Below are 25,487 nucleotides of genomic sequence, written 5' to 3'. Positions count from 1 at the left end.
CTGCTCTATTTAGGGAGGGACTTCCGGCGCCTTGGGGGAACGTCATTTCGGGGGCCCGGTGTCTCCTTCCAGTCCCTCAGAACCTGAGGCTCCGCCTCCGCTCCAGGCTTCCTCTCCGCTGCCCGTCGACCGGTGCCCGCGCCCCCCTGCGCGGCGACTGTGATGGTGGCGGACTCGCCGGAGGACCGACTCAGGTGAGTGCGGGGAGGTCGACGGCTTTTCCTGCGGAGGCCCCGGCGGGCGGGGCGGGGCGGGGCGGGGAGGCCGGCAGCCCTGACCCCGGGTTCCGGCGGAGCGCTGCGGGGAGGCCTGCCGCCCACGCCCGTGGCTGCGGCCTAGAAGGGACCATTGAGGCCCGTGGCCCTCGAGTCCCCACCTAACGATCACCGTCCCTCAGCCCTCTCCCCCTTCCCCACAGGTTCCCAGGACAGCCGAATGGATGCCGATGGACTCCCGCAGGTGAGCGGCGCGTGCTCCAGGGCCGACCCCCCATCTCGTCTCTGGCTTAGGAGGTTTACAGGATTTGTCTCCAGACCTAGAGTCGTGAGATCAAACGCAGGGGTCACACATCCGGCCGCATGGACCGGCTCCGGTTTTTGGAAAGCAGTGCGATCGGATGTGGAAGGTGGTCCGGGCTTAGATACTTGACAGGCATTAGCTTGAAGGTGAGGATGAGCTGGTCTCCTGGAAGCAGAAAGGAGTGTGGGAGTCGGACCAGTAAGGACTCACTTTGAGTCAGGGGCCTCCCCGGGGGAGGGGAAAGAAGGGATGAGACCCTATCTAGAGCTCTGGCAACAGCATGCAGAACAGACTGAGAGAAAGGGATAGATAAAGAGCCATGGGGTTGTTGGGAGGCCGTCTTTACAGTCGTTGAGGATGAAAGATAAAAAAAAAAAAATTAGGAGATAAGGTTCATGGGAGCGAAAGTGTTTGGGTTTGGTGGGCAAAGTTTGGTAGGTAAAGTGCGGAAGGTCCACTGACCAAGAAAAGATGATAGTACAATCACTTGTCAGGAAAAAGTGAAAAGAGGGGGAGGAAAGGGGATGACTTGGGGATCTGCATGGGATGTCAGGAGAGCAGCTGATCACAGAGAGATCTGTCCCCATCATGGCAGGACTGCGTGACTTTCGAGGATGTGGCCATTTACTTCTCTGTGGAAGAGTGGGGGCTTCTTGATGAGGCTCAGAGGCTCCTGTACCTTGGTGTGATGCTAGAGACCTTTGCCCTCATCACCTCCCTGGGTAAGTCCTCTTACCCATCCCACTGTCTGGTTTGTCTCTTCACACTTGCTTCTCTCCTAGAAGCCGCTCTGCTGTTTCATCAGACTTTGAACTCTGCTAACCTCTTCTTCACTCACTTTGAACATATGCAGGGTGAGCCGTATGTATTTTCTTGGTGTCTACTGCTGGGGGGTGATTGTGGGGTGCCTTGTCAGTCTAAGGTGTCTGCCCAGAGCACTCTTTGGGGTGAGATCTACAGACTCTGGGTCACAGGTTCTGCATCTCCTCCTAGGTGAAATTTCCTTGTGACTGCCGGGGTCAGGGATTATAGACAGGCACTGCCTGTCATTTACACAGGTCACAGTCTGTGGCCAAAATCTCTTTCAAGGAGCTTTGTAGTACTGGTCTTCCCTGTGGACTCCGTGTCTCAGGGTTGTCCTGGGCCCATCCTGCAACACGCTTGTGTTGTCTGTCCCTTGGGGCTTCCTTCCTGCACATCTTGCATGATGTAGGCTAATATTAAAACCAGAGAATTGACTTCCTTTTTAACCTGCTGGCAGGATTTAATTTTCTTTTTTTTTTTTCTGCTTTACTAGGATTGAACTAAGGGTCTTGGCTAGGCAAGTGCTCTGCTACTTACGCTTTATTCTCATATTCTCAGACCTTCTTTGCTCTAGTTATTTTTCAGATAGGGTCTCACACTTTTTTCCTAGGGCCAGACTCATGCTTTGCTCCTCCTACCCTTTCATTCCCTAGAGCTGGGATTACAGGCATATACAACCACATTTGGCTTGTTTCTTTGAAGTGGAATTCTCACTAGCCAACTTTGCCTAGCTTCAAACCTTGACACTTCTGATTGCTGCCTCCCAAGTAGCTGAAATTATCTGGCTGTCCAGCAGGGGTGTGTGTGTGTGTGTTTGTGTCCAGCAGGTGTGTGTGTGTGTGTGTGTGTGTGTGTGTGTGTGTGTGTGTGTGTGTGTGTGTGTGTGTGTGTTGAGATAGTTTTGTTGTTATCTAGGCTGGTCCCGAGTTCCTAGGCTCAAGCAGTTCTCTTTCCTCAGTTTCCCAAATAGCTAGGAGTGTTGGTGCAAGCTATCATGACTAGCTCTCATCAAGTTTTTTGTTTGTTTAGGGTTTTGTTTTGGGGGTTTTGTTTGTTTGTTTTTTGGCTAATACTGGGACTTGAACTCAGGGCCTGCACACTGTCCCTGAGCTTCTTTTTGCTCAAGGCTAGCACTCTACTACTTGAGCTACAGCTCCACTTCCAACTTTTTCTGTTTCTGTGGTACTGAGGAATTGAACCCAGGGTTTCATGCACGCTAGACTAGCACTCTACCACTAAGCCACATTCCTGGTCCCTCTCATCAAGTTTTTAAGGTATCTAAAAATCAGTCTGGGATATATTGCAGTGGTAGAGTTCTTGCCCAGTATGTTTGAGGCCCTAGGTTTGATTCCAAGCACTGTGTAAAAATTGAATTGAGGAAAAAACACAAAATAAAATTTATAAATTATATTTACAGAAATACTTTTAAAATACAATGGGGCTGGGAAGGTGGCTCAGTGGTAGAGTGCTTGCCTCCCATGCATGAGGCCCTGGGTTCGATTCCTCAGCACCACACAAGCAGAAAAAGCCTGAAGTGGTACTGTGGCTCAAGTGGTAGATCACTAGCCTTGAACTGAAGAGCTGAAGGACAGTGCCCAGGTCCTGAGTTCAGGCCCCACAACCAAAAAAACCCCACAAATAACGTACCCATACCATAGTCAATGTATGTATTTGATCAGAATTTCTCTGGTTTCAGTATGTTGGCATGGAGTAGAGAATGAAGACATACCTTCTGAGCAGGTTTCTGTAGGATTGTCACAAGTCAGGACTTCAAACACAGATCCATCTGGCCCAGAAGCTCATCCCTGTGGAACATGTAGTCCAGTCCTGCGGGGCTGTTTGCACCTGGCTGACCAACCTGTGCAGAAGCCATTCTTGCTTGGGGCATGTGCAAAACTTCACCAGGACCGGAATCGTCTCAATTCAGAGAAAACTTGGCAAGAGGACATAGACAACACTTCATTCGTGAGGAGCTGCAGATTCCCCATGTCAGGAAAGGCTTCCGGGAGCCAGGAGGCTGGAAAGGACCTCCTGACCACATTAGACTTTATCCAACTCCAGGCCATTCCCCAAGGTGAGAAGATGTTGACAGGTGCTGAGGGAGAGGTAGCTTTTCATACCCAAATAAGCCATTACAAGTGGGACCAGTGCGAAAGAGCATCCAGGCATGAGCATACTCGTGTTTCCCACCCAAAAGTCTATGCTGGAAAAAGGCTTTATGAGTCTACCCAGTGGGAGGAAGGTTACCGCTGCAAGTTCTCACTCCAGAGAGGCCACAGTGGAGAAAGGCCTTACAAGTGCACTGAATGTGGGAAATCTTTTAGCCAAACCTCCCATTTGAATGACCACCTCCGGATCCACACTGGAGAAAGACCTTATGAGTGTGGCCAATGTAGGAAATCATTTAGCCAAAGAGCCACACTCATTAAACATTACAGAGTTCACACTGGAGAAAGGCCTTATGAATGTGGAGAGTGTGGGAAATCCTTTAGCCAGAGCTCCAACCTCATTGAACACTGCAGAATTCACACTGGGGAAAGACCCTATGAGTGTGGGGAATGTGGAAAAGCTTTTGGGTCCAAATCTACCCTGGTCCGGCACCAGAGAACTCACACAGGAGAAAAACCATATGAATGTGCTGAATGTGGGAAGTTTTTTACACAAAGTCATAGTCTCCTCGAGCACCAGATCATTCACACCGGAGCAAGGCCTTTTGAGTGTAGCCAGTGTGGAAAATCCTTCAGCCTAAAGTATGGCCTCATTCAACACCAGTTGATTCACAGTGGAGCAAGGCCTTTTGAGTGTGACCAGTGTGGAAAATCCTTTAGCCAAAGAACCACCCTCAACAAACACAACAAAGTTCACACTGCAGAAAGGGCTTACGAGTGTGGAGAGTGTGGAAAAGCTTTTATGTTCAAATCCAAACTTGTTCGACACCAGAGAACTCACACTGGAGAAAGGCCTTATGAGTGCAGTGAATGTGGGAAGTTCTTCAGACAAAGCTACACCCTTGTGGAACACCAGAAAATTCACACTGGGTTAAGGCCTTACGAGTGTGGCCAATGTGGGAAATCCTTTATTCAAAAGTCAGGCCTCATTCAACACCAGGTAGTCCACACTGGAGAAAGGCCTTACGAGTGTGGCAAATGTGGGAAATCTTTCACTCAGCATTCTGGGCTCATTCTCCACCGGAAATCTCACACCAGGGAGAGGTCTCATAGAACCGGAAGTGTGGAGAAGCCTTCAAGGTCAAACATTTAGTTCCTACTTAAGAGCTTGGTCCTTCAGGGTGTGTGCTGCTCTTTTTTTTCAGTGTTCGCCTTTATGGGGGAACCACCTACCTGAAGTTACACCTCCTACTTGTAAACATCTGAGGTAGATGTTCCCCTAGGTCCAGCCCTAATGAGGCCAGTGTCTGGTAGAAGCCATCGCCCACCCCACCCAGTGCTCAGTGTTCAGCCCAGTGTGCTAAGGAAAGGCAAATGTCTGTGTATTCCCTGGAGGAAGTCTTGAACAGACTTTAGGGGGAATGTGTTCCCTCTTCTGACTAAATCATACCTAGGCCCCAGGGTTTACTAGGAAGACCTGACCTGCAGTCTGATAGAGGCTTCTACCATAGCTTACCTTGTAAATGCTTGGTCCTGTGCCCTTGTGGCTGACTGAACCTTGCAGCCTTCAGTTTACCACCAGGAGCTTCCAGCTCATACTATTCTGCTTCACACATGAATAAATGCTGTTTTGTTGAATCCACTTGCAATTTTTGGGGTTCTGTTAATATCTTTGTTGTTGAGAGGACAAAGTTGGACCAATTAACAGTTATTTGGGGGGTTCCCACTTTTCTTCAGAGGTACAGCATGGCAGAAGGTAGTTCTTGTCATGTTTCACCTGTGAACCTGCATGGCAAACCTACTGAGTCTTCTCTCTGCCACAGAAACATTATGTCCCAGGGCTGTGTCCTTGTTCTCCTTGTGGCCTAGACTCTGGGCTTAGTGCACTGTGACAGCATCACATCCAGCAGCACAAGGCTGATGTCTTGCCTCTGGCTAGCCAGATCTTGACACGCTTCAAGGACATGGCCATGACCTTTACCTGTAAGATTTAGCACCTGACCCAAAAGATGGGTTAGCTGTGAGGGAGAGCTTGGGGCACCAGTATCACTGGATAAAGGTTAGCCTCCCTCGCCCATAGGTGTGTCGTTTTCCTGTCTGGTTCCGTGCTCCCGTTCATCCCTGTCTAGTGAGGCACCAGCCTGTCCAGAGCCTGTCTTTCTCTGTCCCCTGGGCTGCCCCAATTCTAGGGACCCAGTGGGCTGCTGGGAGCATCCTGTCAGTACGACTGAGGGATTCCGGAAGGATTAGGAAACTTCTTCCTGGTGTCTGGCCAATGCATGGCCCGAACCCGCGGGTGACAGTGCCGGTGCCCCAAACCCACAGGCCTGGCCTGTGTTTCCACCTAGTGCAGGCCAGTCTCGCCCCGTCCTGCTCCCTGGGCCCAAGGGGGACTACATTTCCCAGAATGCTCCATCCTTAGCCAAAGGACGCTGGGCCTATCAGCGCAAGGACAGCGTCGTTTCCGTGTTTGGAGGCGGGACTTCTGGCCTCGCTCAGGTGGCGCTCATTTTAGCGGTCCTCGTGTGCATTCACGCCGCCGGGCCGTGCAGACCTCTTTGTCTGGCGGGAGGGATGCGGGGCGGGGGCCTCCCCCGGCGTCCCGGCCGGAGTCGAGAAGCCGATGGCCGCGGCCACGCTCCCGGAGCCGGCGCTGGTGAGTGCGAGGTCCTCGCTCGGCGGCCCCGCCTCTCGGTCGCGCGGGAAGGCCCGGGCGAAGTGGCCGGGGGCCGCGGCGCCCTGGAGCTCCGTGCCGCGCTGCATCCCCCAGCGTCCCGGGCGGGTCCCTGTTTCCAAAGCTTTTGTGACAAGGTGGGGGACGGTGTGACCGCCAGGAGCCCCGGTGCGCGGAGCCTCGGGGGGTGATGGAGCATATCTCATCTGAGCTGGTTATAATGATGTGAGGTTGGCCTTTGTCCTGTGACGCCGAGAATCGTGCACACAGACTGTGAGGGAGGAAGACGTGGTAGATCCCCATAGTGGTGTTTTAGGGCTGCCTGCATTTCCCGATTTTGATAAAGAGAGGGATAGACGGTAGTCCTAAGTTTTTGGCATTCACGGGTGGAAGGAAGGAAGCTCCGTCCACTGGAATGTGCACCTGGTAGCCAAGTCAGTTCTCATTGGCAGTATCAGAAGCTTTGCTTTGAGCTATGACCCTGCAGGTAGTCGAGGCCTTGAAGGCCTGAGGGGAACGGGCTCGTCATAGAACTGCACACAGGACGTGAGGTGAACTCCGGTGGCTGTGTCTTGAGTGGGGGAGGGGGAGGAGGCCATCTGGGGGATTCCTGGGACTGGTCTCTCAAGAAGAGATACAGGTGAGGTTTAGCTGATGTCTTTGCCCATGTGCTATTGCTGTGGAGGGAGGACACGGACTGGGACTGCTGGAATGAGCACAGAACTGTCATCAGTGGCTTGGAACCCCGGTATTTCCCAAGGTCTCAGTGTGGGGAAGAGAAGGAGCAGGTGGATGATCTGGGGGCGGGGTAGGGAGGGACATGGTCGTGAGGTGACCTGTATCTGTCATGGCAGGGTTGTGTGACCTTTGAGGATGTGGCCATTTGCTTCTCCCAGGAAGAATGGAGACTTCTTGATGAGGCCCAAAGGTTCCTGCACCTCAATGTCACCCTGCAGAACTTGGCACTTATAAACTCACTAGGTAAGGCTCTGCACCTTCCCCATGTCCCAGGTCTGTCCACCCTTAGTTCCCTCAGATACAGACTCACCTTTACTATTGAAAAAAGAGCCTGTCCTTTGTCTACCAGTGTTGGTGCACATACTACCAGCCAAACCTTATTTCCACCTTTTCTCCCCATGTGTGATACTCTCTTTTCATCAATGACTGCCAACACCTGGTTCCCCGACCTCTCTGATCTCTGGGCATTACTGTTCCCTCTGCTGTATTTCCCAGCATTTATGAGTACTGTCAAGTTAAGTATACTTACACCATTATATAAACCTGAATACTTACCACAGGTTCTTCTGGGCTTGGATGTAACTGTCCTTTGCACAGCATCAGACTACATCCTGGTAAAGGCTTTTGAGCCTAGTCAGGAATATCTGTAGGTTCACAATGTCACACATGACCACACAGTGACCACAACAGCTTAAGGCTGTTGGCAGAGGAGCTAATTGGAGACTGTCTTCCTGTGGTCCATTGTATCCTGGGTCCTTCAGCTAGTGAAGTGCCTACCCCACCTATCCAATCTTGGGATCTTTACAAAGTACTGCAATGCAGGCCTTTCTTGGGCCTGTTCCCAGCTTCCTTGTTCTCAGAAAAAACTTGTTGTTTTACAGAGTGTGTGAGATGAGGCTCCCTGCTGATGGCAGAGCCAGCCTGTATTTCACCAGCAATTCTCTGCTTCTAGGCTGTGGGCATGAAATAGAAGGGGAAGCTGAGCCGAGGCTTCCTGGAGGAGCACCACAGGTCAAAACTTCTAAGACCAGTCTGTCCACACAGAAGACTGACCTCTGCGGGAGGTGTGTCCCAATTCTGCAAGACATTTTGCATGTGGCTGATCTACCTGGGCAGAAACATGGGGCTGGGGCACGTACAAACCTTCACCAGCACCACAGACGTCACAGTAAAAAGAAATCTTTTAAGAGGGACCTTGATAGGATCTCATATTTAAAACGGTGCCTGTTCCGCCCATCAGTGAAGTCCTTCCCCGACTGGGAGATGGAGAGGGACCTCCCAGCCATACTGAGCCTTCTCAAATCCCTGGCCTTTCCCAACAGTAAGAAACAGAACCCAATTATTGAGGCTAGGGAGGACATCTGTAGTCACAAGAGCGGCAAGCCAGGAGAGTGTGAGACACCTGTGGACCACCCAAAAGTCTCCAGTGGGAAAAAGCTGTATGAGTGCGGTAAATGTGGGAAGACCTTCCGTGGCAGGTACTCACTTGACCAGCACCAGAGAGTCCACACTGGAGAGAGGCCATGGGAGTGCCATGACTGCGGGAAGTTCTTCAGCCAGACCTCCCACCTGAATGACCACCGGAGGATCCACACCGGAGAAAAGCCCTACGAGTGCAGCCAGTGTGGAAAGCTGTTCAGACAAAACTCTAGTCTTGTGGACCACCAGAAAATTCACACTGGAGCAAGGCCCTACGAGTGTAGCCAGTGTGGGAAATCTTTTAGTCAGAAAGCCACCCTTGTTAAGCACCAGAGGGTCCACACTGGGGAAAGGCCTTATAAGTGTGCCGAATGTGGGAATTCTTTCAGCCAAAGTGCCATTCTTAACCAGCACCGGAGGATTCACACTGGAGCAAAGCCCTACGAGTGTGAGCAGTGCGGGAAATCCTTTAGCCAGAAAGCTACCCTCATTAAACACCAGAGAGTTCACACCGGAGAGAGGCCTTATAAATGTGGCGACTGTGGGAAGTCCTTCAGCCAGAGCTCCATCCTCATTCAGCACCGGAGAATTCACACTGGAGCCAGGCCCTATGAGTGTGGCCAGTGTGGGAAGTCCTTCAGCCAGAAGTCTGGCCTCATTCAGCACCAGGTAGTTCACACTGGAGAAAGGCCCTACGAATGTGACATGTGTGGGAACTCCTTTAGCCAGTGTTCCAGCCTCATTCACCACCAAAAGTGTCACAGTATGTAGTGCCCCATAAAAACAAATGTGAAGGGCTAGGAGGGTGGCTCAGTGGTAGAGTGCTTGCCTCGCATGCATGAGGCCCTGCGTTCAATTCCTCAGCACCACATAAGCAGAAAAAGCTGGAAGTGGCGCTGTGGCTCAAGTGGTAGAGTGCTAGCTTTGAGCTGAAGAGCACCTAGGCCCAGAGTTCAAGCCCCACGACCAACCAAAAAAAAAAAAGGCATGAAAAGACCTCTGGTCCATAAGAAAATGAATTTCCTTTTTTTCTTTTTTTTGCAGTATTATCTCACAACACAGTGTTTCCAGCTTAAGGGCTTGACCTCAGAGCCTCAAGCCCTTGCTTGTCTTTGTCATGGAAGGCTGGCAATCTACCACTTGAGCCACACTTCCACTTCTGGCTTTTGGGTGGTTAATTGTAGATGGAAAAAAAAAAAGTCTTATAGATATGTCTGCTCAGGCTGGCTTCAAACTGTAATCCTCAAATATCAGCCTCCTGAGTAGCTAGGATTACAGGTGTGATCCACCAGCCCCTGGCTTCTTTTGATTTCTTAATCCTTTGACATTGCTAGAGTAAATTTGCTTGTTTGCTAATAAACTAATGAGATGTATCTTTTGAAGTTCATGTAATACTTATGTTTACCTCTCAGTCTACAGTATTGTGTTATTTAATTCTGATGTAGGTACATTAAGATGTTTTACTTTTGTTTCTATACTTACGTTGTTTTGCAAAATTTAAACTTTTTATCTAAGATAAACTTCTTTATTAAAAGAATATTGTTCCTTATAGGCAAGACGTCAGCTGATATCTCACCGTTCTTTCAGGTATTAGTATAGTATGTTAACAGTCATGCTATTCAAATGACATTTCATGTATGTGTTTGTTTTTTGTGCCAGTACTGGGGCTTGAACTCAATCCTGGGTAATGTACCTTAGCTTTTTTTCTTACTTGATTCATGACCCAACTTGCAGGGTTTGCTGGTTAATTGGAGAAGAGTCTTTCTTGCCCAGGCTTGCTTTGAACTTCCATCTTCAGATGCCAGTCTCCTGAGTAGCTAGGATTACAGGTGTGAGCCACCACACACAGCTTATTGGTTGATTTGGAAGTCTTGAGTTGGCCTCAACCTGTGATCTGCCTGAGCTTTGCTTCCAGAGCTGAGATGACAGTCATGAGCCACTGTGTCAGGGCTCTAAATTATTTTAATGAGCAAGTCCTGGGGTTCCAAAGAAATAGCTCACTTGTAATTTTCTTTGGGTTAGCCCTGCTTCCCTAAACTGTCATATGGGTAACGGGATGTGGGGTTTGTGCATGTCCTCAACCAGCCCTTAACTACAGCCCCACTCAGGTGTGCCCAGGTCTGGTCTGACCATGTCTGCGCTCCATATCAAGCAAAGCAGCCAAGGACTGGCTGGAACAATTTATGGAGAGTTCATCATACTGGGCACCAGTGGCTCATGCCTCTTGTCCTAGCTATTCAGGAGGCTGAGATCTGAAGATCGTAGTTCAAAACCAGCTCGGGCAGAAAAGTCTGTGAGACTCTTTTTTTTTTTTTTTTTTTTTTTGCCAGTCATGGTGCCTGAACCCTGGGCCTGAGCACTGTCCCTCAGCTCTTCAGCTCAAGGCTAGCACTCTACCACTTGAGCCACAGCACCACTTCCAGCTTTTTCTGCTTATGTGGTGCTGAGGAATCGAACCCAGGGCCTCATGCATGCAAGGCAAGCACTCTACCACTGAGCCACCTTCCCAGCCCCATCTGTAAGACTCTTATCTCCAATGAACCACCAGAAAACTGGACGTGGCACTGTGGCTCAAAGTGATAGAGCACTCACCTTGAGAAAAAAAGCTCAGGGACAGAGCTCAGGCCCTGAGTTCAGACCCCGTGACCATGTTAAGATCTCCCACAGACTGTGACATTTGACTGTACAGTCATCACTTCTTTGCCCTAGCCCTAGGACCTTTGTCTGGACAACCACAAACTCACCCACAATTTGGTTGAATGAAACTCCACTCACCAAAATCTACATGCACTTTTCCAGCATATGTCTGCCTTCAGATTGTTGACATGGAGTGGAGGCTTAAGGGGAAACCTACCTTCTGAGCAGTGTTTCTGAGCAGTCTCCATTGTTGGGGTTTTCACAAAGAAGATCCACTCCAAATCCCTCGGGTAAAATACAGAAACAGTGATGATGCTGTCTCAGCCAGATCCTGAGATCATGGGGCTTGGGGTGCCTCTCTCCTCTTGGGGAGATACCATCTTACATACATACTGCAAATGCAAGCACTGCATCTGCTGTCCCTACCAAATTAGCGTTTGTTGCTCTCCATTTGAAACATGGCAGATTGTTGGAAGAAAGTAAGAATATCTTAGGGAAGGAAGAAAGAAATATCTTGCCAAGCACCAGTGACTCAGCCTGTCATCCTAGCTACTCAGGAGGCTCAGATCTGAGGATCACGGCTCTAAGCCAGCCCGGGCAGGAAAGTCCATGAGACTCTAATCTCCAGTTAACCACCAAGTGGTAGAGCGCCTGTCTTGAGCTGAGGGGCAGCACCCAGGCCCAAATTTCAAGCCCCAAAACTGACAAAAAAGAAAGACCTGTGATCTAGGGAACCAGTGGGCTGGGGACAGACACCCCCCCCCCCAGCACCACGGGGGGATGTGCTCGGGGAATGGAGGGAAAGGGGTCTCAGGCCTCACCAGCCTCCTCTTCCCTTTTCCCGCCGTGCTCCTCGGCTTTTTCTCTTGTTCTTGATTGGAATTCACCTAAAACTGAAATGAAAAGCTAGCTATCTTCAGGCCCGCAGGAAGAATAACGACGTTTGACCATTTCCACCGCAGAACGCTCTAGCCACGCCGAGTGTACTCTTAGAAGCAGGCGTCCCCCTGCACGTATGTCTTGCTAGCGGCTGGAGTGGTGTTTGTTTCTGGGAGCAGGCTCTGCTTGAGGCTGATATAATGTGGCCATAATAAGCTGATAATAAAATCTGCCTGAAGAAAAAGCGCCTTCCCAGCCCTGTAGGTTTGAGAAGTCATTTCAAGGGCCTGTGAAGAAGTGGCGCCATGGAAAACGGGTGCTGCGGCGCTGGGAACTACACTACCCAAGGGACCGTGCGCCGAGAGCCGACCAATGAGAGCTGGGGGCGGGACTTCTGGTGGAGGCGGCTCAGCTTCCTTCACGCTTATCCCTGCACCTGCGCAGCGGTCATTTTGGCGGCTCGCGTGTCTCCCTTTTTCCTGTGGAGTGCGCTGGCCATAGGCTCCTAGTTCATGAGACTCAGACGGTGAGGGAAGCCGTCGCTCGCGCCCCGCAGAGCGGGTCTGGCGCTGGGAACGCCGCTCGCCCGCCCGCGGAGTCCGATGGCGGCGGCCGCCCTGAGGAACGCGGCCCAGGTGAGCGCAGCGGCCGCGGGGCCCGCGGGGAGGGGCGCGCGCGGCCTGCAGCCCCGGGCCCGCGGGAAGGGGGGCGCGGGGCAGGCGCGGGCCGCTGCCCTCCGCAGGAGGGAGCCCTCGGCTACCACCGCAGATTTCCGGACCGGCCACGGCGGTGGGAAAGTCTGACGGGGCTTTGTTCAGAATGAAGCGGGGCCAGGGCGCTCGCAGGGAGTGTTAAGGCAGGGCCTTGCCCCGAGGTGACACAGCCGGTGTGACTTCTGAGTGTCCGGTGAGAACGCGTCCCGCCAAGACACGGACGAGGAGGCGCCCGCCGTCTCCGCACTTGGGGCAGGAGGTGGCTGAAGTTGGGGGGAGCGTATTTCAGGAAGGCACGCGTCCTGTCACAAGGGTTAGTTCTTGGGGTGAGAAACGCACCCCTCAGGAAGGAACGCGTCCTGTGGTCTCTCCTGAAGCAAAGACAGTACTTCTGTGTTTCTAAATACCTAATATTTCTGAGTTGCTTTCACTAGGCCTGTTTCCTCAAGGACTTTGGGTCCCTTTAAGTACATGAAGGCTTAGCACACCTCACTCTTCCCCAGTCTATCGGGCTTCATGAGGACTGCCCGCAGGCTGTGCGTTGGCATCTTCATCGCTGAGGGCCTTGGGAACCATGGAAGATTATGAACGGAGGAGTTCACAGTGAAGGCTAGGGTTCAAGTCCTTGGTGTAACTCTGAGGCAAAACTAATTGGACTGCCTGACAAAGCACAGCATGGGCCAAGCCCTTCCTTGCCCAAAAAAGACACAGGAGGACCAACGCTTAAATTTACTTGTTCATCCCAAAGTCACCTAGTTTCCAGGGCCTGATAGGAGACATGAAAGATCACCAGTGCTCCCCTAAATTCTCTGGCTCACTTCTGCCAGTATGGTTGAAGAGGCATGGAATATGCCTAAGGAAGAGATCTTTACTGACTCCCACATGGTCTTTGAGGCTGTGGTCTTCTCAAGGTTGTTCTCCCTGCCCCTGGGTTTGGAAACCTGGAAGAAAGCTACACCAGCTAAGGGCTGGACAGTCTAAAGAATGGTGTGCATGTGTAGAGGAAGTACAAGCTGAGGCTCTAGTACTGGGACTTAAGAGTGGGGTGTGACCATAGATCTTGTGTTATGAAACATTCCAGGGAGAATCCCAGGGTAGCTACATGGCAGAAAGGAGGGGGACCCTGGGCTGCAGTCCTATGTCTTCCATGGCACCCATCTGCCCACCTGCCTACTGTTGCATGAGCAGGGGGTAGAAGCAGTGTGATAACTGAGGTCGAGAAGGTTGGAGGAGAGCGGACATGTAGTCGACATTTTCACCTGTCCCCCATCATGACAGAGCACGGTGACCATCGAGGACGTGGCTGTGTACTTCTCCTGGGAGGAGTGGGAGCTCCTTGATGAGGCTCAGAGACACATGTACCTCAGTGTGATGCTAGACAACTTTGTCCTTGTGACCTCACTGGGTAAGTGCCTTATACTGTCCCAGGGTGGGCTGGACACTGCCTACCTCATCCTCTTCACGTCTAGCCTGTGGGTGCTGCTTTTCTTTCTCTTCCTGGGCTGTGCTCAAAAGGCTAAATGCAGCCACATGCTTGCACTTTGCTCTCCCTGTGGCCCAAGTGCCTGCTGCTCTGGAGCCTGGTAGGAAGAATTCAAGGTACTCTTGCAGTGAGTCAGTGGATTCTACTTTGCTTGTCTCCTTCTAGCTAGGTCATAGAATCTCTTTGTCCTGTGTTTTGCTCCTTTCTAGTTGACAGTTCTTGATGCTTGTTTGTGCTAGAATTATAACCACTAACCTGGTATTACTTCTGTGGACTAAGAGCCTTTTGGGGGGAGGGAAGAGGGACAGTCATGGATGCTGGCCCATGGCTTTTTTATTCAAAGTGAGCACTCTACCATCAACCATAGCTCTACTCCCAGCTTTTTGGTGGGTAGTTGGAGATAAGTGTCTCATGGACTTTTTCCTGCCCAGGCTGGCTTTGAACAACAATCCTCGTAGCTAAGATCACAGGTGTGAGTCACCGGCACTGGCCAGAGCTGTTTCTGTGAGGTCTTCATTCAAGGTTCTTTTTGTGATTTTTTTTTTCTTTCTGTGGCCCATAAAAAGGCATACTTGTCACGTCTTTTCCTTATGAACTTACATTATCCAAGATCTGGGAGTGGGGTGGGAACCGGACAAGGATGGATGTGACTCCAGCCTTGGCTCGATGGCGCAGAACCCTGCTCCACTGGGCAAGAGCTTAGAGACGGTGTCACATCAGGCCATGTTCACCTTACACCACTTTAGCCCTGTTTCGTGACAAAGCCTGATTTCCACATGGTCTTCCGGGCTGTGGTCTTCTCGAAATTGTTCTCCCTGACCCTGGGTTTGGAAACCTGGAAGAGAGGTGGTGGAGCCGTGGGACTGTCCAGCTAAGGCTGCACCTCATTATTATTCCTCTTCCCCCTCCTCTTTTTCTTCCTCTGCTTTCTCCCCTTCCTCCCCCCTCCCGATTTGTTGGTTAGAACTGCCTTTGAACTGATTTTACCAGGTCTCAGCCTCTTGAGTAGCTAGGATTACAGGTGTGAGCCACCATTGCCTGGCTCTTTTCTTCCCATTCTTGGTGCTTTGCCAGCTTGTTTTTCCACTGACTTCTGCTCCTAGCTTTTCTGCCATTTTTTTTTTTGGGGGGGGGGTCCGGTCGTGGGGCCTGAACTCTGGGCCTGGGCACTGTCCCTCAGCTCTTCAGCTTAAGGCTAGCGCTCTACCACTTGAGCCACAGCACCACTATCTGCTTTTTTCTTTTTGCTTATGTGGTGCTGAGGAATCGAACCCAGGGCCTCAGGCATGCAAGGCAAGCGCTCTACCACTGAGCCACCATCCCATCCCCTTTTCTGCTACTTTCTGCCCTCACTTATTGCCTATTCTCTTTCTTGCTGCCCCTGCTGTGCCCTCCATGGGTGGTCCAGACATTGGGTGTTAAGACAGTAGACACTGGAACTCTAGCTGCTCATCTGCAGTTGGATTTTTCTATTTCTGGACAAACAGCATTTACATGACGACAGTAATTAAGGTCCTGCTGAAAGCCATTCACAAAGGAGAAAATTGGGAGCCCTATCTGCCTTCCCTTGCTGTGCTGTACCCAGCTCCTCTGCTTGTTTGGTGAGGCCTCCTGGCTCTTGTGAGCTTTAGAGCCCTGGCACCACAGAGCAGCCTCCACCTCGGTCTGATTTCATGTTTATCCTGAAAAGATCTCCATGTCCTCATCCACTAGCGTTTGTGACATGGCTGCTATACCCAAAAGACGACATGCCCTTCACCACTGTCTGTGCTTTCAGGTTGCTGGTGCGACATAGATAATCAGGTTCCTTCTGAGCAGCATGTTTCCGTGGAAAGACTGTCACACATCTGGACTCCAACGCCGGACTTACTCACCCAGAATGCCTATCTCTGTGAAATGTCTGACCCTGCCATGGAAGATAGGCAGTATACAGCCGAGCACAAAGGAAGACGTGATCAGAAATTGTACACATGCGAGAAACAATTCTCTTTCAGCGCAAACCTTTATCAGAACCAGGAGCACAGTGGGGAGAAATCCCACAGCAAGGACTTACACCAGGTCTGTATAAATAATAACTACAGCATTCACGCACCAGGGAAGCCCTATGTCTGTGGGGAGGCTGAGAACAACTTCCCGGACAACTTGGGCTTCCTTCAGCACCAGGCCTCTCCTGAGGAGGTCAAGCCACGCAGCGTCACTGGTTCTGGTGGCAAAAGTCACAAATGTGACGAGTGCGGGAAAGCCTTCCGCCGCAGACGCACGCTTGTTCAGCACCAGAAAATCCACACTGGAGAGGGACTGTATGAGTGCAGTGACTGCGGGAAAACCTTCACCTATAAGCACACGTTTATTCAGCATAAGACAGTCCACACGGGGGAAAAGCCTTTTGAGTGCAGTGACTGTGATAAAGCCTTCAGGTTCAAATACAAGCTTGTTCAGCACCAGCGTGTTCACACTGGAGAAAGGCCTTATGAGTGTGCTGAATGTGGAAGAGCTTTCGGGTGCAAATCCAAGCTTGTGCGACACCAGAGAATCCACACTGGAGCAAAACCCTACGAATGTGCCGAATGCGGGAAGTCCTTCAGACACAGCTCCAGCCTTGTCCAGCACCGGCGAGTTCACACTGGGGAAAAGCCATATGAGTGTAGGGAATGTGGGAAAACCTTCAGACAAAGGTCCAGTCTCATTCAACACCAGAAAGTCCACACAGGAGTAAAGCCTTATGAGTGTAGTGAGTGTGGGAAATGCTTCCGTCAAAGCTTCAGCCTTATTCTGCATCAGAGAATTCATACTGGAGAACGGCCTTACGAGTGCAGTGAGTGTGGGAAGTCTTTTAGCAAAAACTGTAACCTCATTCAGCATCAGAAACTTCACACCAGATAAAGGCCTCTTGATACAGCCAGTTCAGGTAGCAGTCTATTCTGATTCAGCATCAGAGACCTCACGACCCCAGAATTTCTTGAATTGAATTCAGTGGATATGAGAAAAGCTTGTTCCGCACGAGGGAGTCCACCTAAGATGACGGTCTCAGACCCTTAGAGAATGTGCTGTTTGATTGTTCAGCTGTGTGACGGGGTCTCCTGCCTGAAGTTGAACCTCATTCATCTGAGCATCCACGGAAGGAGGTGCCTCATTAGTTCCAGGTAGGTGAGTTTGGGGGAGCCACGTTCTGCATTTAACGTGCCCATGATCTTTCCCACGATAGTCATTCTGAAACCATTGCACCTCTACCACTGAGTATGTCCATATCTAATTTACCACAAATGTCTGTGCTCTCCCTCGTTCCCTGGACAATACTGTAGTCTTAATTCCTTGCACGGGGGTTTCCATTCCCTTTCTTCTGACTGGTTTTGAGGCTTTCGCTTATTGGTTTCAGTTAGTTTAAGACAGAATCTTCTATATAGCCCAGGCTGTGCTCAAACTCACAGTCTGCCTGCCTTGGTCTCTCAGGTGCTGGCACCACAGTCCGAGTCAGTGCACTGGGGTACCTGGCTCCTCCTCTGACAGTTTCAGTGGAATTTTTGAGCCTCTGAGTTATAGACCTTGAAAAACTGTCTGCCTCACATTGTTCTGGTGTGTGAAGTAATAAAGATCTTACTGTTTAAATTATATTGAATCTTTTTTTTTTATAATGCCGGTCATTGGGCTTGAGCTCAGGGCCAGGGTGCTGTCACTGAGCTTTTTTGCTCAAGGTTAGCATTCTATCACGTGAGCCACAGCTCCACTTCCAGCTTTCAGTGATTAATTGGAGATAAGAGTCTCACAGACTTCCCTGTCCAGGCTGGCTTCAAACCTTGATCCTCAGATCTCAGCCTTCTGAGCAGTTAGGATTACAAGTGTGAGCCACTGGCATCCAGCTGTTACCTTTAATCTTAAGGATTCAATTCATTATATGTGATAGTTGAATGTGCTAGAGAATTGGAATCTGCCAGTATGAGGGGGTAAACAGTTTTGGGGAGGGGCTAACTTTCTGTGACTCAAAGGAATCAGTGCTGTGCCAGAGATCTCTCGCTAAACTTTGGCCCAGTCTGCATTCCTGCCTGGTACAGAAAATAAATACTTGGTCTTTGTCCTTAGTTTCTGAGATGGTGTTCCTAAAACCTATGGTAGTGACTCACATCAGAGGACATTAAATAATGACGATCACTGCTTCAGTGATTCGGTGTAGGAAAGCTGGGAACTCGAGGCTCCAATGTGTGAGATTCCTGGTGTTTCTCAATTATATACTGATGTGTCTGCAGAGAAACTTCTGTTAGGAGAGCTCCTGGTGTGCTGGTCTATTCTGAGGCAGTGCCAGGTTATATGTCCTTTGGACATACTGAGACCCTGTTTCCTTCTCCTCTCACAAGGCCGTCAACCTAAGGATTTCTGGTTGCTATATACCAAAAAGACTTAGGACAGAGTCCACCCAGGGATGGCTCACTGTGGGTTCCACTGGTCTCTAACTCTGGTCAGAGATAGGAGCATGCAAACAGCTCCAGGAGAACTCTTCCAAGTGCTCCCCTTGGTCTTCCTGTTAGAGTAGCCTGTCCTGTGCTCGGGCTGATTCACACTTTCCAGCTGTGAGCTGTGTGGTCTCTAGTTCTGAGGGAGACCTTACCAACAGCTGCATCACAGCTGTAAGCTGTGGGTGCCTATCATTCATACTATGCAAGGCTGGGAAGAAAATGGCTTCCAGCTGGCTGAAGCAGGCATTATCAATCTAGAAATTGCTTCTTCTTTTTTTTTTTTGGTCGGTCATGGGGCTTGAACTCTGCCTGGGCGCTGTCCCTCAGCTCTTCTGCTCAAGGCAAGTGCTCTACCACTTGAGCCACAGCACCACTTCCGGTTTTCTTAGTGGTTTATTGGAGATGAGTCTCACGGAGTTTCCTACCCAGGCTGGCTTTGAACCATGATCCTCAGATCTCAACCTCCCGAGTAGTTAGGATTACAGGTATGAGCCACCAGTGCCCAGCATTAGAAATTGCCTTTTTTTTTTTTTAACTTATTAAAATGTGTTTGTTTTTTTGTTTTGGGTTTTTTTGCTCTTATATTCCTTTATTTTATTCAATCACTGAAAACCTCTTAAAGTAGAAATAGAAATCTAAGGTCTGGGAAGGTGGTTTAGTGGTATAGAGTGCTTGCCTAACACGCATGAAGCCCTGGGTTCAGGTCCTCAGCACCAGATAAACAGAAAAAGCTGGAAGTGGCACTATGGCTCAAGTGGTAGAATGCTAGCCATGAGCAAAAGCAGCTCAGGGACAATGCCCAGACCTTGAATTAAAGCCCAAGACTGGGAAAAAATATAATAATAATAATCTAGAGTGCTGAAAGGGGTCCTGAGGTTTGGTGAATAGACCTGTGGAAACATGGACACAAGCCTGTCTCATTTTTTTCTTTGTGCATAAACTTCTTTATTTACTTCCATAGTACTAATCTATAAATTTGGCCCATAGTAATGTAACTTAAGTCCTTATTCCTACTGAGCAGCCATTTGATATAAGCAAACGCAGAAATAAATGCTTCAGACTGGGAATGTGGCCTAGTGGTAGAGTGCTTGGCTAGCATGCATGAAGCCCTAGGTTCAATTCCCCAGTACTACATAGAAAAAGCTGGAAGTGGTGCTGTGGCTCAAATGGTAGAATGCTAGCCTTAGGCAAAAGAAACTCAGGGACAGTGCCCAGGCCCTGAGTTCAAGCTCCAGGACTGGCCAAAAAAGAGAGAGAGAGAAAACTTCATCTTGCCAGCCACCCATGGCTCATGCCTGTAATCCTAGCTACTCCAGGCTAAGATCTTAAGATCATGATCCAAAGCCAGCCGGGGCAGGAAAACTCTGTGAAACTGTTGTCTCCAATGAACCACCCGAAAACCAGAAGTACTGCTGTGGCTCAAAATGGTAGGGTGCTAGCCTTGAGCAAAAAGAGCTCAGGGACAGCGCCCAAGCCCAGAGTTCAAACCCCACAACTGACAAACTAAGTAAATAAATAAATACTTCATCCCTTTTTACTGATATAAAATATAGAAGAGGAAAAACATGAGGAAAAGCAACCACTTTGTTCTGTCCATCTTACCTATTTGTTCATGTACTAAGTCCTCACTGTATGCTACTATTAAAATATTATTCTTGTAAACCATATACATAAGACACAGTTGAACTCAAGGCCTCATGCTTGCTAGACAGGTGCTCTGCCATTTCAGTCACATCCCCAAGTCCTTTTTGCTTTAGGTATTTTTCTCACACTTATTCCCCAGATAATCCCACACTGCATCCTCTCATTCATTCCCCATCTTAGCCAGGTCACTGGCATACTATCAGGCCCAGCTTATTTGTCCAGATGGAATTTGAGTAACTTGCCAGGAAGGCACTGAATTATGATCCTTCCTATATCTGCTTCTAGAATAGCTGGGATGACTAGTCTAGTTTTATAGTGTTTTGAAGAGTGCAACAAAAATAAGAGAAAAATGAACAACCTATAGAGAGAAATAATGTTTCAGTGGAAAACTGCAGTGGAGTCCGGTCGGCACTAAGCTCTCTTCCCTTCTCTGTCTGTCCACAGCTCTCCAGACAGATGTTCACATTTTTGTCTGACCTTCCTGAGTTGTCTCTACGTACGTCTGCCTTGTCCCTGAAGCACACCAGGCTGACGCTGGCTGCATGGTTGTGTAAGCTCACAGGAACCAGCCTAGCAGGCAACCCTGGGAGTAACCTCTGTGTCCTCTGTGCAGCCTGCAGAGGCTCACCGGAACACCGGATGTGATGCCGGACGTGGTGACCAAATAAGTAGAAACCACAAAACACACTTTACCACGCTTTAAGCCTGTCAGGTCGATGTGTGTGTTTTGTTTTGTATCCTGGTTTGTGGTGCTCTGAGCTTGGGGCTTGCATTTGCTAGGTATGTGCTGTGCTACTGAAGCAGGCGGCTGTCCTTCTTTTGCGTTTTGCCCTGACTGGTGCCTGGACCCCAGTCTGCCTCGGTCATTACACTTCCTGCAGCAGCTGAGAAGATGGCCTGGACTGCACCTGCTCCTGGCTGCTTCTCTCCCAAAGGACCCTCACCGGCCGTTGGGCCCAGGCAGGCTCAGAGACTGCCTCCTATGTGGCTAGGGTGGAGGATGGTGCCTCCTGCAAGCTGGCAGTTGGGAGGAGGTTTTGAGAATTTTGGTCCGACTTGGCCTTGAACCCACAAGTCATGCGCAGGCATGAGCCACTGTACCCGGTGGGCGTCATTTGTATGGTGGGTGTGTAGTATGTGTAGTGGGTGTGTTATAGATGGTGTCGTGTGGTGGGTGTGTTGTAGATGTGTGGAGGGGGGCTGTGGTGGGAGTGTTGTAGGGGTGTGGCGAGGTGTGATGGGTGTTACAGGTGTGTTGTAGGGGTGTTGCAGGGGGTGTCTAGTCCCACCCCACACACCCACACCGGCCCGCACACTTGGCTCACCAGTAGGCCTTGGCCCAGTACCCCCCCTTCTCCGGCCCGCCAGCCTGGCACAGTCTCGGCTCCCGGATCCCAACGCCGTTCTCTGGTCAGGAGCTGGCTCTGGGCTGGGAAGGTGGCTCAGTGGTAGAGCGCTTGCCTCCCATGCCTGAGGCCCTGGGTTCGATTCCTCAGCACCACATAAGCAGAAAAAAAAGCCGGAAGTGGCGCTGTGGCTCAAGTGGTAGAGCGCTCGCCTTGAGCTGAAGAGCTGAGGGACAGTGCCCAGGCCCAGAGTTCAAGCCCCATGATCGACCAAAAAAAAAAAAAAAAAAAAGGGCTCTCTGTGCAAGCGGACTGGACTGACCGCCAGAAAGAAGGAAATGAAGACTGTGGGAGCCTGCCCGGGGACCCGCCAGAACCACACTTCCTGCCAGCGGGCGGGACTTCCGGCATCTTGAGGAGGTTTCGACCAACGCTGTGGAGGGTGGGGCGGGGCCCACGGGGACGCCTGCGACCTTGGAGCTCCTCGGGTGGGTGGGTGCTGTGTGCTCAGCCTTAAGAAGACTCTGGCTTCTGGGCATGGGGCTCCGATAGGGAACGCGGAGTGAGGAGGGGCGGGGCAGCGATTAAGATGTGGGCGGTGGCCCATGGTCTGGGGCGGGGCCTGCGCGGTGATGGACCTCGTGACTGTGCGGATGCGTGGCATTATCGAGCTCTCAGGCAGCAGAGCGCCTCTCCGGGAAACACAGCGCCCCAGCGCGAGCCCCGCCCCTGACGCCCGCAAGCACCTCTCGGGCTCACATCCCGGCCGCACGCTGAGGCCAGTATGGACCACGTGGCCGGGCGGGGAGTGGGAAGAAGCACCGGAGGCTCAGTGGTGCTTGCCATGTGGGCACCCCTGTGACGGGGAGGACTCCTCGAGAAGTGCTCCCTGTGCCCAGGGCAGGCGGTCACCCGCGAGTCCAGGCTTTTCTTTCTGCAGAGATTGTAGGGGGTTTTGTAGTTGTTTTGTCAGTCGTGGGGCTTGAACTCTGAGCCTCAGCGCTGCCCCTCAGCTCTTCAGCTCAAGGCGAGCGCTGTACCACTTGAGCCACAGCGCCACTTCCGGTTTTCTTGTGGTTTATTGGAGATAAGAGTCTCACGGACTTTTCTGCCCGGGCTGGCTTTGAACCTCAATCCTCAGATCTCAGCCTCCTGAGTAGCTAGGAGGACAGACGACACCGCGCCTGGCCCCGCAGACCGTGTCTTCTTACTAGGCAATGGCACTACTGCTTTCCCTGAAGTTCTCTGCGTGCCAAGTCTCCCTGTTCCCTGTGTCCTCTCCCGCCAGTCCCTGGATCCCATTGCCCCGCCGGCCCACTTCCCGACAAGATGGCTGTCCACAGTCACCATGCCTCCGGGCCCTACGCCTGCTTTCCCTTCTCCACCTGGCCCTGCCATGAGTCCACCCAGGTCCCAAGTGTCAGTTGTCCCCGTTATCTGCGGAGCCCACGGGCTGCTCCTGACAGTCTTCCTTCTATCGTACTTTACTTGCCATCCTCCATGACAGGTTGTTCTGGGTTAGTACTGTCAGTTACCTTTCTTTCCACGGTGACTTTCTCATGTCTACCAGAACCCTGGGCACCTGACCCAGAGGGCCTGATGCCGGCCACACTGGGAGGGGCTTGGACTGGGCCCGGTGCATGAGGGCTGGAGGAGAGCCTGGCCTTGGACAGTACCAGCACATGTCTGTCCACCAGTGTTGGATGCCAATGGCAAGCAGCATATACCTTGCTTTTTCCCCATCCTGGACGCCCTTGTCATTTCTGTTTTTATTTCTTCATTTTCTTTTTTTTGGGGGGGGGGCGGAGATCCAGTTGTGGGGCCTGAACTCGGCCTGGGCACTGTCCCTCAGCTCTTCAGCTCAAGGCTAGCGCTCTACCACTTGAGCCACACAGCGCCACTTCCGGCTTTTTTCTTTTTGCTTATGTGGTGCTGGGGAATCGAACCCAGGGCCTCATGCATGCAAGGCAAGCGCTCTACCACTGAGCCACCTTCCCAGCCCTATTTCTTCATTTTCTTGTTTTGTGATCCTGGAGTTTGAACTGAGGTCTGCTGCAGAGACACTTCTCCAGCCCTTTTTCAAACTGGTTATTTGTGTGTGTGTGCCTGTGTGTTAGTACCAGGGCTTGAACTCAGGGCCTTGAACTCTGGCTCAGCTTGCTGGCTCAGAGCTGATGCTCTACCACGTGAGCCATGCCTCTAGTCCCAACATTTTGCTGGTTAATTGGAGGTGAAACCTGGACTTTTCTACCTTGGCTGGCCTCAAACTGTCATCCTCCTGATTACAGTCTTCCAAGTAGCTATGATTATAGGTATGAGTCATAAGTGCCCAGCTTCTGTTTTTATTTCTGATTAAAGTCTGTCCACCCCACTTTCTATTAGAATGGTCTTCTATTATACCCTATACTCACCAATCACTCTGTTTTAACTTTATATTCCTGGGCTTGGAAATGCATTTCTACAGACACTTACTTGTCACCAACAATGAGCCAAGGCCTTGCTAAAAGTCATTTGTCTAGTATTAGGTTGGAGATCCTGTTTACCTCTCCTCTCTGCACTATGTCTTTTGCTATTATGAGGGCTTTCTTCATTCTGTGACCTTGTGGTCCCATTAATATGTAGCAGTCTTTCAACTTGATGGGAGCCCTGCCCCACCTTGCAGACTGAACCAAGAGTATACTATGCAAATGTTTTTAAATGGGATTGCCCCTTGGGAGCATTTCTCTGCCTTCAGGCTGTGGGCATGCAGTGAAGGATGCTGAAGCATGTTCGGCGCCCAGCACCCATGTGGCAGGGTCATGTACTCCAAAGGCAGGCTCCTTCTCTTGGGTGATGCACCCTGTGACATATGTGGCCCCATCCTGAGAGATCTTTTCCATGCGGATGAATACCAGAGCCACAGCATGGACTAAAAACACCCTCACTCTGCCTGTGGCTGGCAGACAATTCTGACTCACTACAGGCTTTCACCAGAACCTAAAATATTACAGCATAGAAAAGTTCTTAATGTAGAGACAGAGGCGAGGCCTCACTGGCCAAGAACTGCAAGTTGTGTGCAGAACCATACTTGTCTGTGAAGCTGATTATATGTGGCATAGAGCAGAAGGGACTTCAGGCAAGTCTGAGCCATGTACAGCAAGAAACCACCACAGGAAGAAGAGAGAGAAGACAGCACGGGGAAACCTTCCATGTTGGACAAATGCACTACCAGTGTGATGAATGTGGGAAAGCGTTGAGCCACAGTGACACACTCGTGCAACACCAGAGAATCCACAGAGGGGAAAAGCCCCACCAGTGTGGAGAGTGTGGGAAAACCTTCAGCCGCAAAGCCACACTGGAGAAAGGCCTTATGAGTGCAGTGAGTGTGGAAGAGCCTTCAGTCGGAAAGACAACCTCACTCAGCACAGGAGAACACACACTGGAGAAAGACCTTATCAGTGTGGTGACTGCAGGAAACCTTGGTCAAGCACTACACCCTCGAGTGTTGGACATTCCCCTGGGAAGACGCCTCAGAGAGGCTCACAGGAAGTCTTTGAGACCTGCTTTGCCCTTTCTGATTTACCTGAACCAGAGTTGTGGCTTTGAACACAAATGGCTGAAATGAAGCCACCTGATAATATCCAGATCACTCACCACTGCATTCTGTGGGGAGACAGCTGTACTTTCTGACCAGTCCTGGGAGACCTCTGACTCCAGGGGTAGTTCTTGTCCCCTCCTGTCTGATTGGCATGGTGTGGTGACACGTGTGGCCATCGTTAGCCATGAGAACCTTGTCTATAACCTCGTGGTTGGCAGCAATGTGCTTTTTTTCCCCATGGATACTGTTGGTTTTATTTCAAATGTATGTGTTTGTTTGTTTGTTTGAGACGGGGTCTCAGTGTATTTCCCAGGCCAGCCTCAAACACCTGGGCTCAAGTGATCCCCCAGTAGCTGAAACATGACATGTGCCACTGTACCCAGTTCCTAACGTGAAGCTTGCAATGGACTTCCAGCCTCCCAAGTCACCCACAGCAGAAAGTCCTGGCCTCCTGTTGCCTTGGTTTCTAATAATAAATGCCTTATGATTTGAGCCATC

At 50.7% G+C, this 25,487-nt stretch overlaps 1 protein-coding gene across 5 annotated transcripts; it reads left to right on the top strand.

The window, feature by feature from the left end:
- Window positions 1-63: 63 nt before the first annotated feature.
- LOC138812667 (zinc finger protein interacting with ribonucleoprotein K-like) lies at window positions 64-25,487 on the top strand. Of its 5 annotated transcripts, XM_070000741.1 has the most exons (5): window positions 5,959-6,087; window positions 6,960-7,086; window positions 7,796-9,029; window positions 16,167-16,844; window positions 24,742-25,487. In XM_070000741.1, the coding sequence occupies exons 1-5, from the start codon at window positions 6,055-6,057 to the stop codon at window positions 24,995-24,997; spliced, it is 2,328 nt and encodes a 775-aa protein (XP_069856842.1). In that variant the 5' UTR covers window positions 5,959-6,054; the 3' UTR covers window positions 24,998-25,487. The 5 variants fall into 5 exon arrangements, with proteins under 5 accessions (XP_069856839.1, XP_069856838.1, XP_069856842.1 ...); XM_070000738.1 differs by lacking the exons at window positions 5,959-6,087; window positions 6,960-7,086; window positions 7,796-9,029; window positions 16,167-16,844; window positions 24,742-25,487 and adding exons at window positions 64-194; window positions 419-459; window positions 1,302-1,373; window positions 3,020-5,073; XM_070000737.1 differs by lacking the exons at window positions 5,959-6,087; window positions 6,960-7,086; window positions 7,796-9,029; window positions 16,167-16,844; window positions 24,742-25,487 and adding exons at window positions 64-194; window positions 419-459; window positions 1,115-1,241; window positions 3,020-5,073.

Source organism: Dipodomys merriami, unplaced genomic scaffold, assembly GCF_024711535.1.
Source record: "Dipodomys merriami isolate MVZ:Mamm:240054 unplaced genomic scaffold, mDipMer1.0.p SCAF_57, whole genome shotgun sequence".
Classification (NCBI taxonomy): Eukaryota; Metazoa; Chordata; class Mammalia; order Rodentia; family Heteromyidae; genus Dipodomys; species Dipodomys merriami.
The sequence above is the reverse complement of the archived record's forward strand: the minus strand, read 5'-3'. Positions and strand labels throughout refer to the sequence as shown.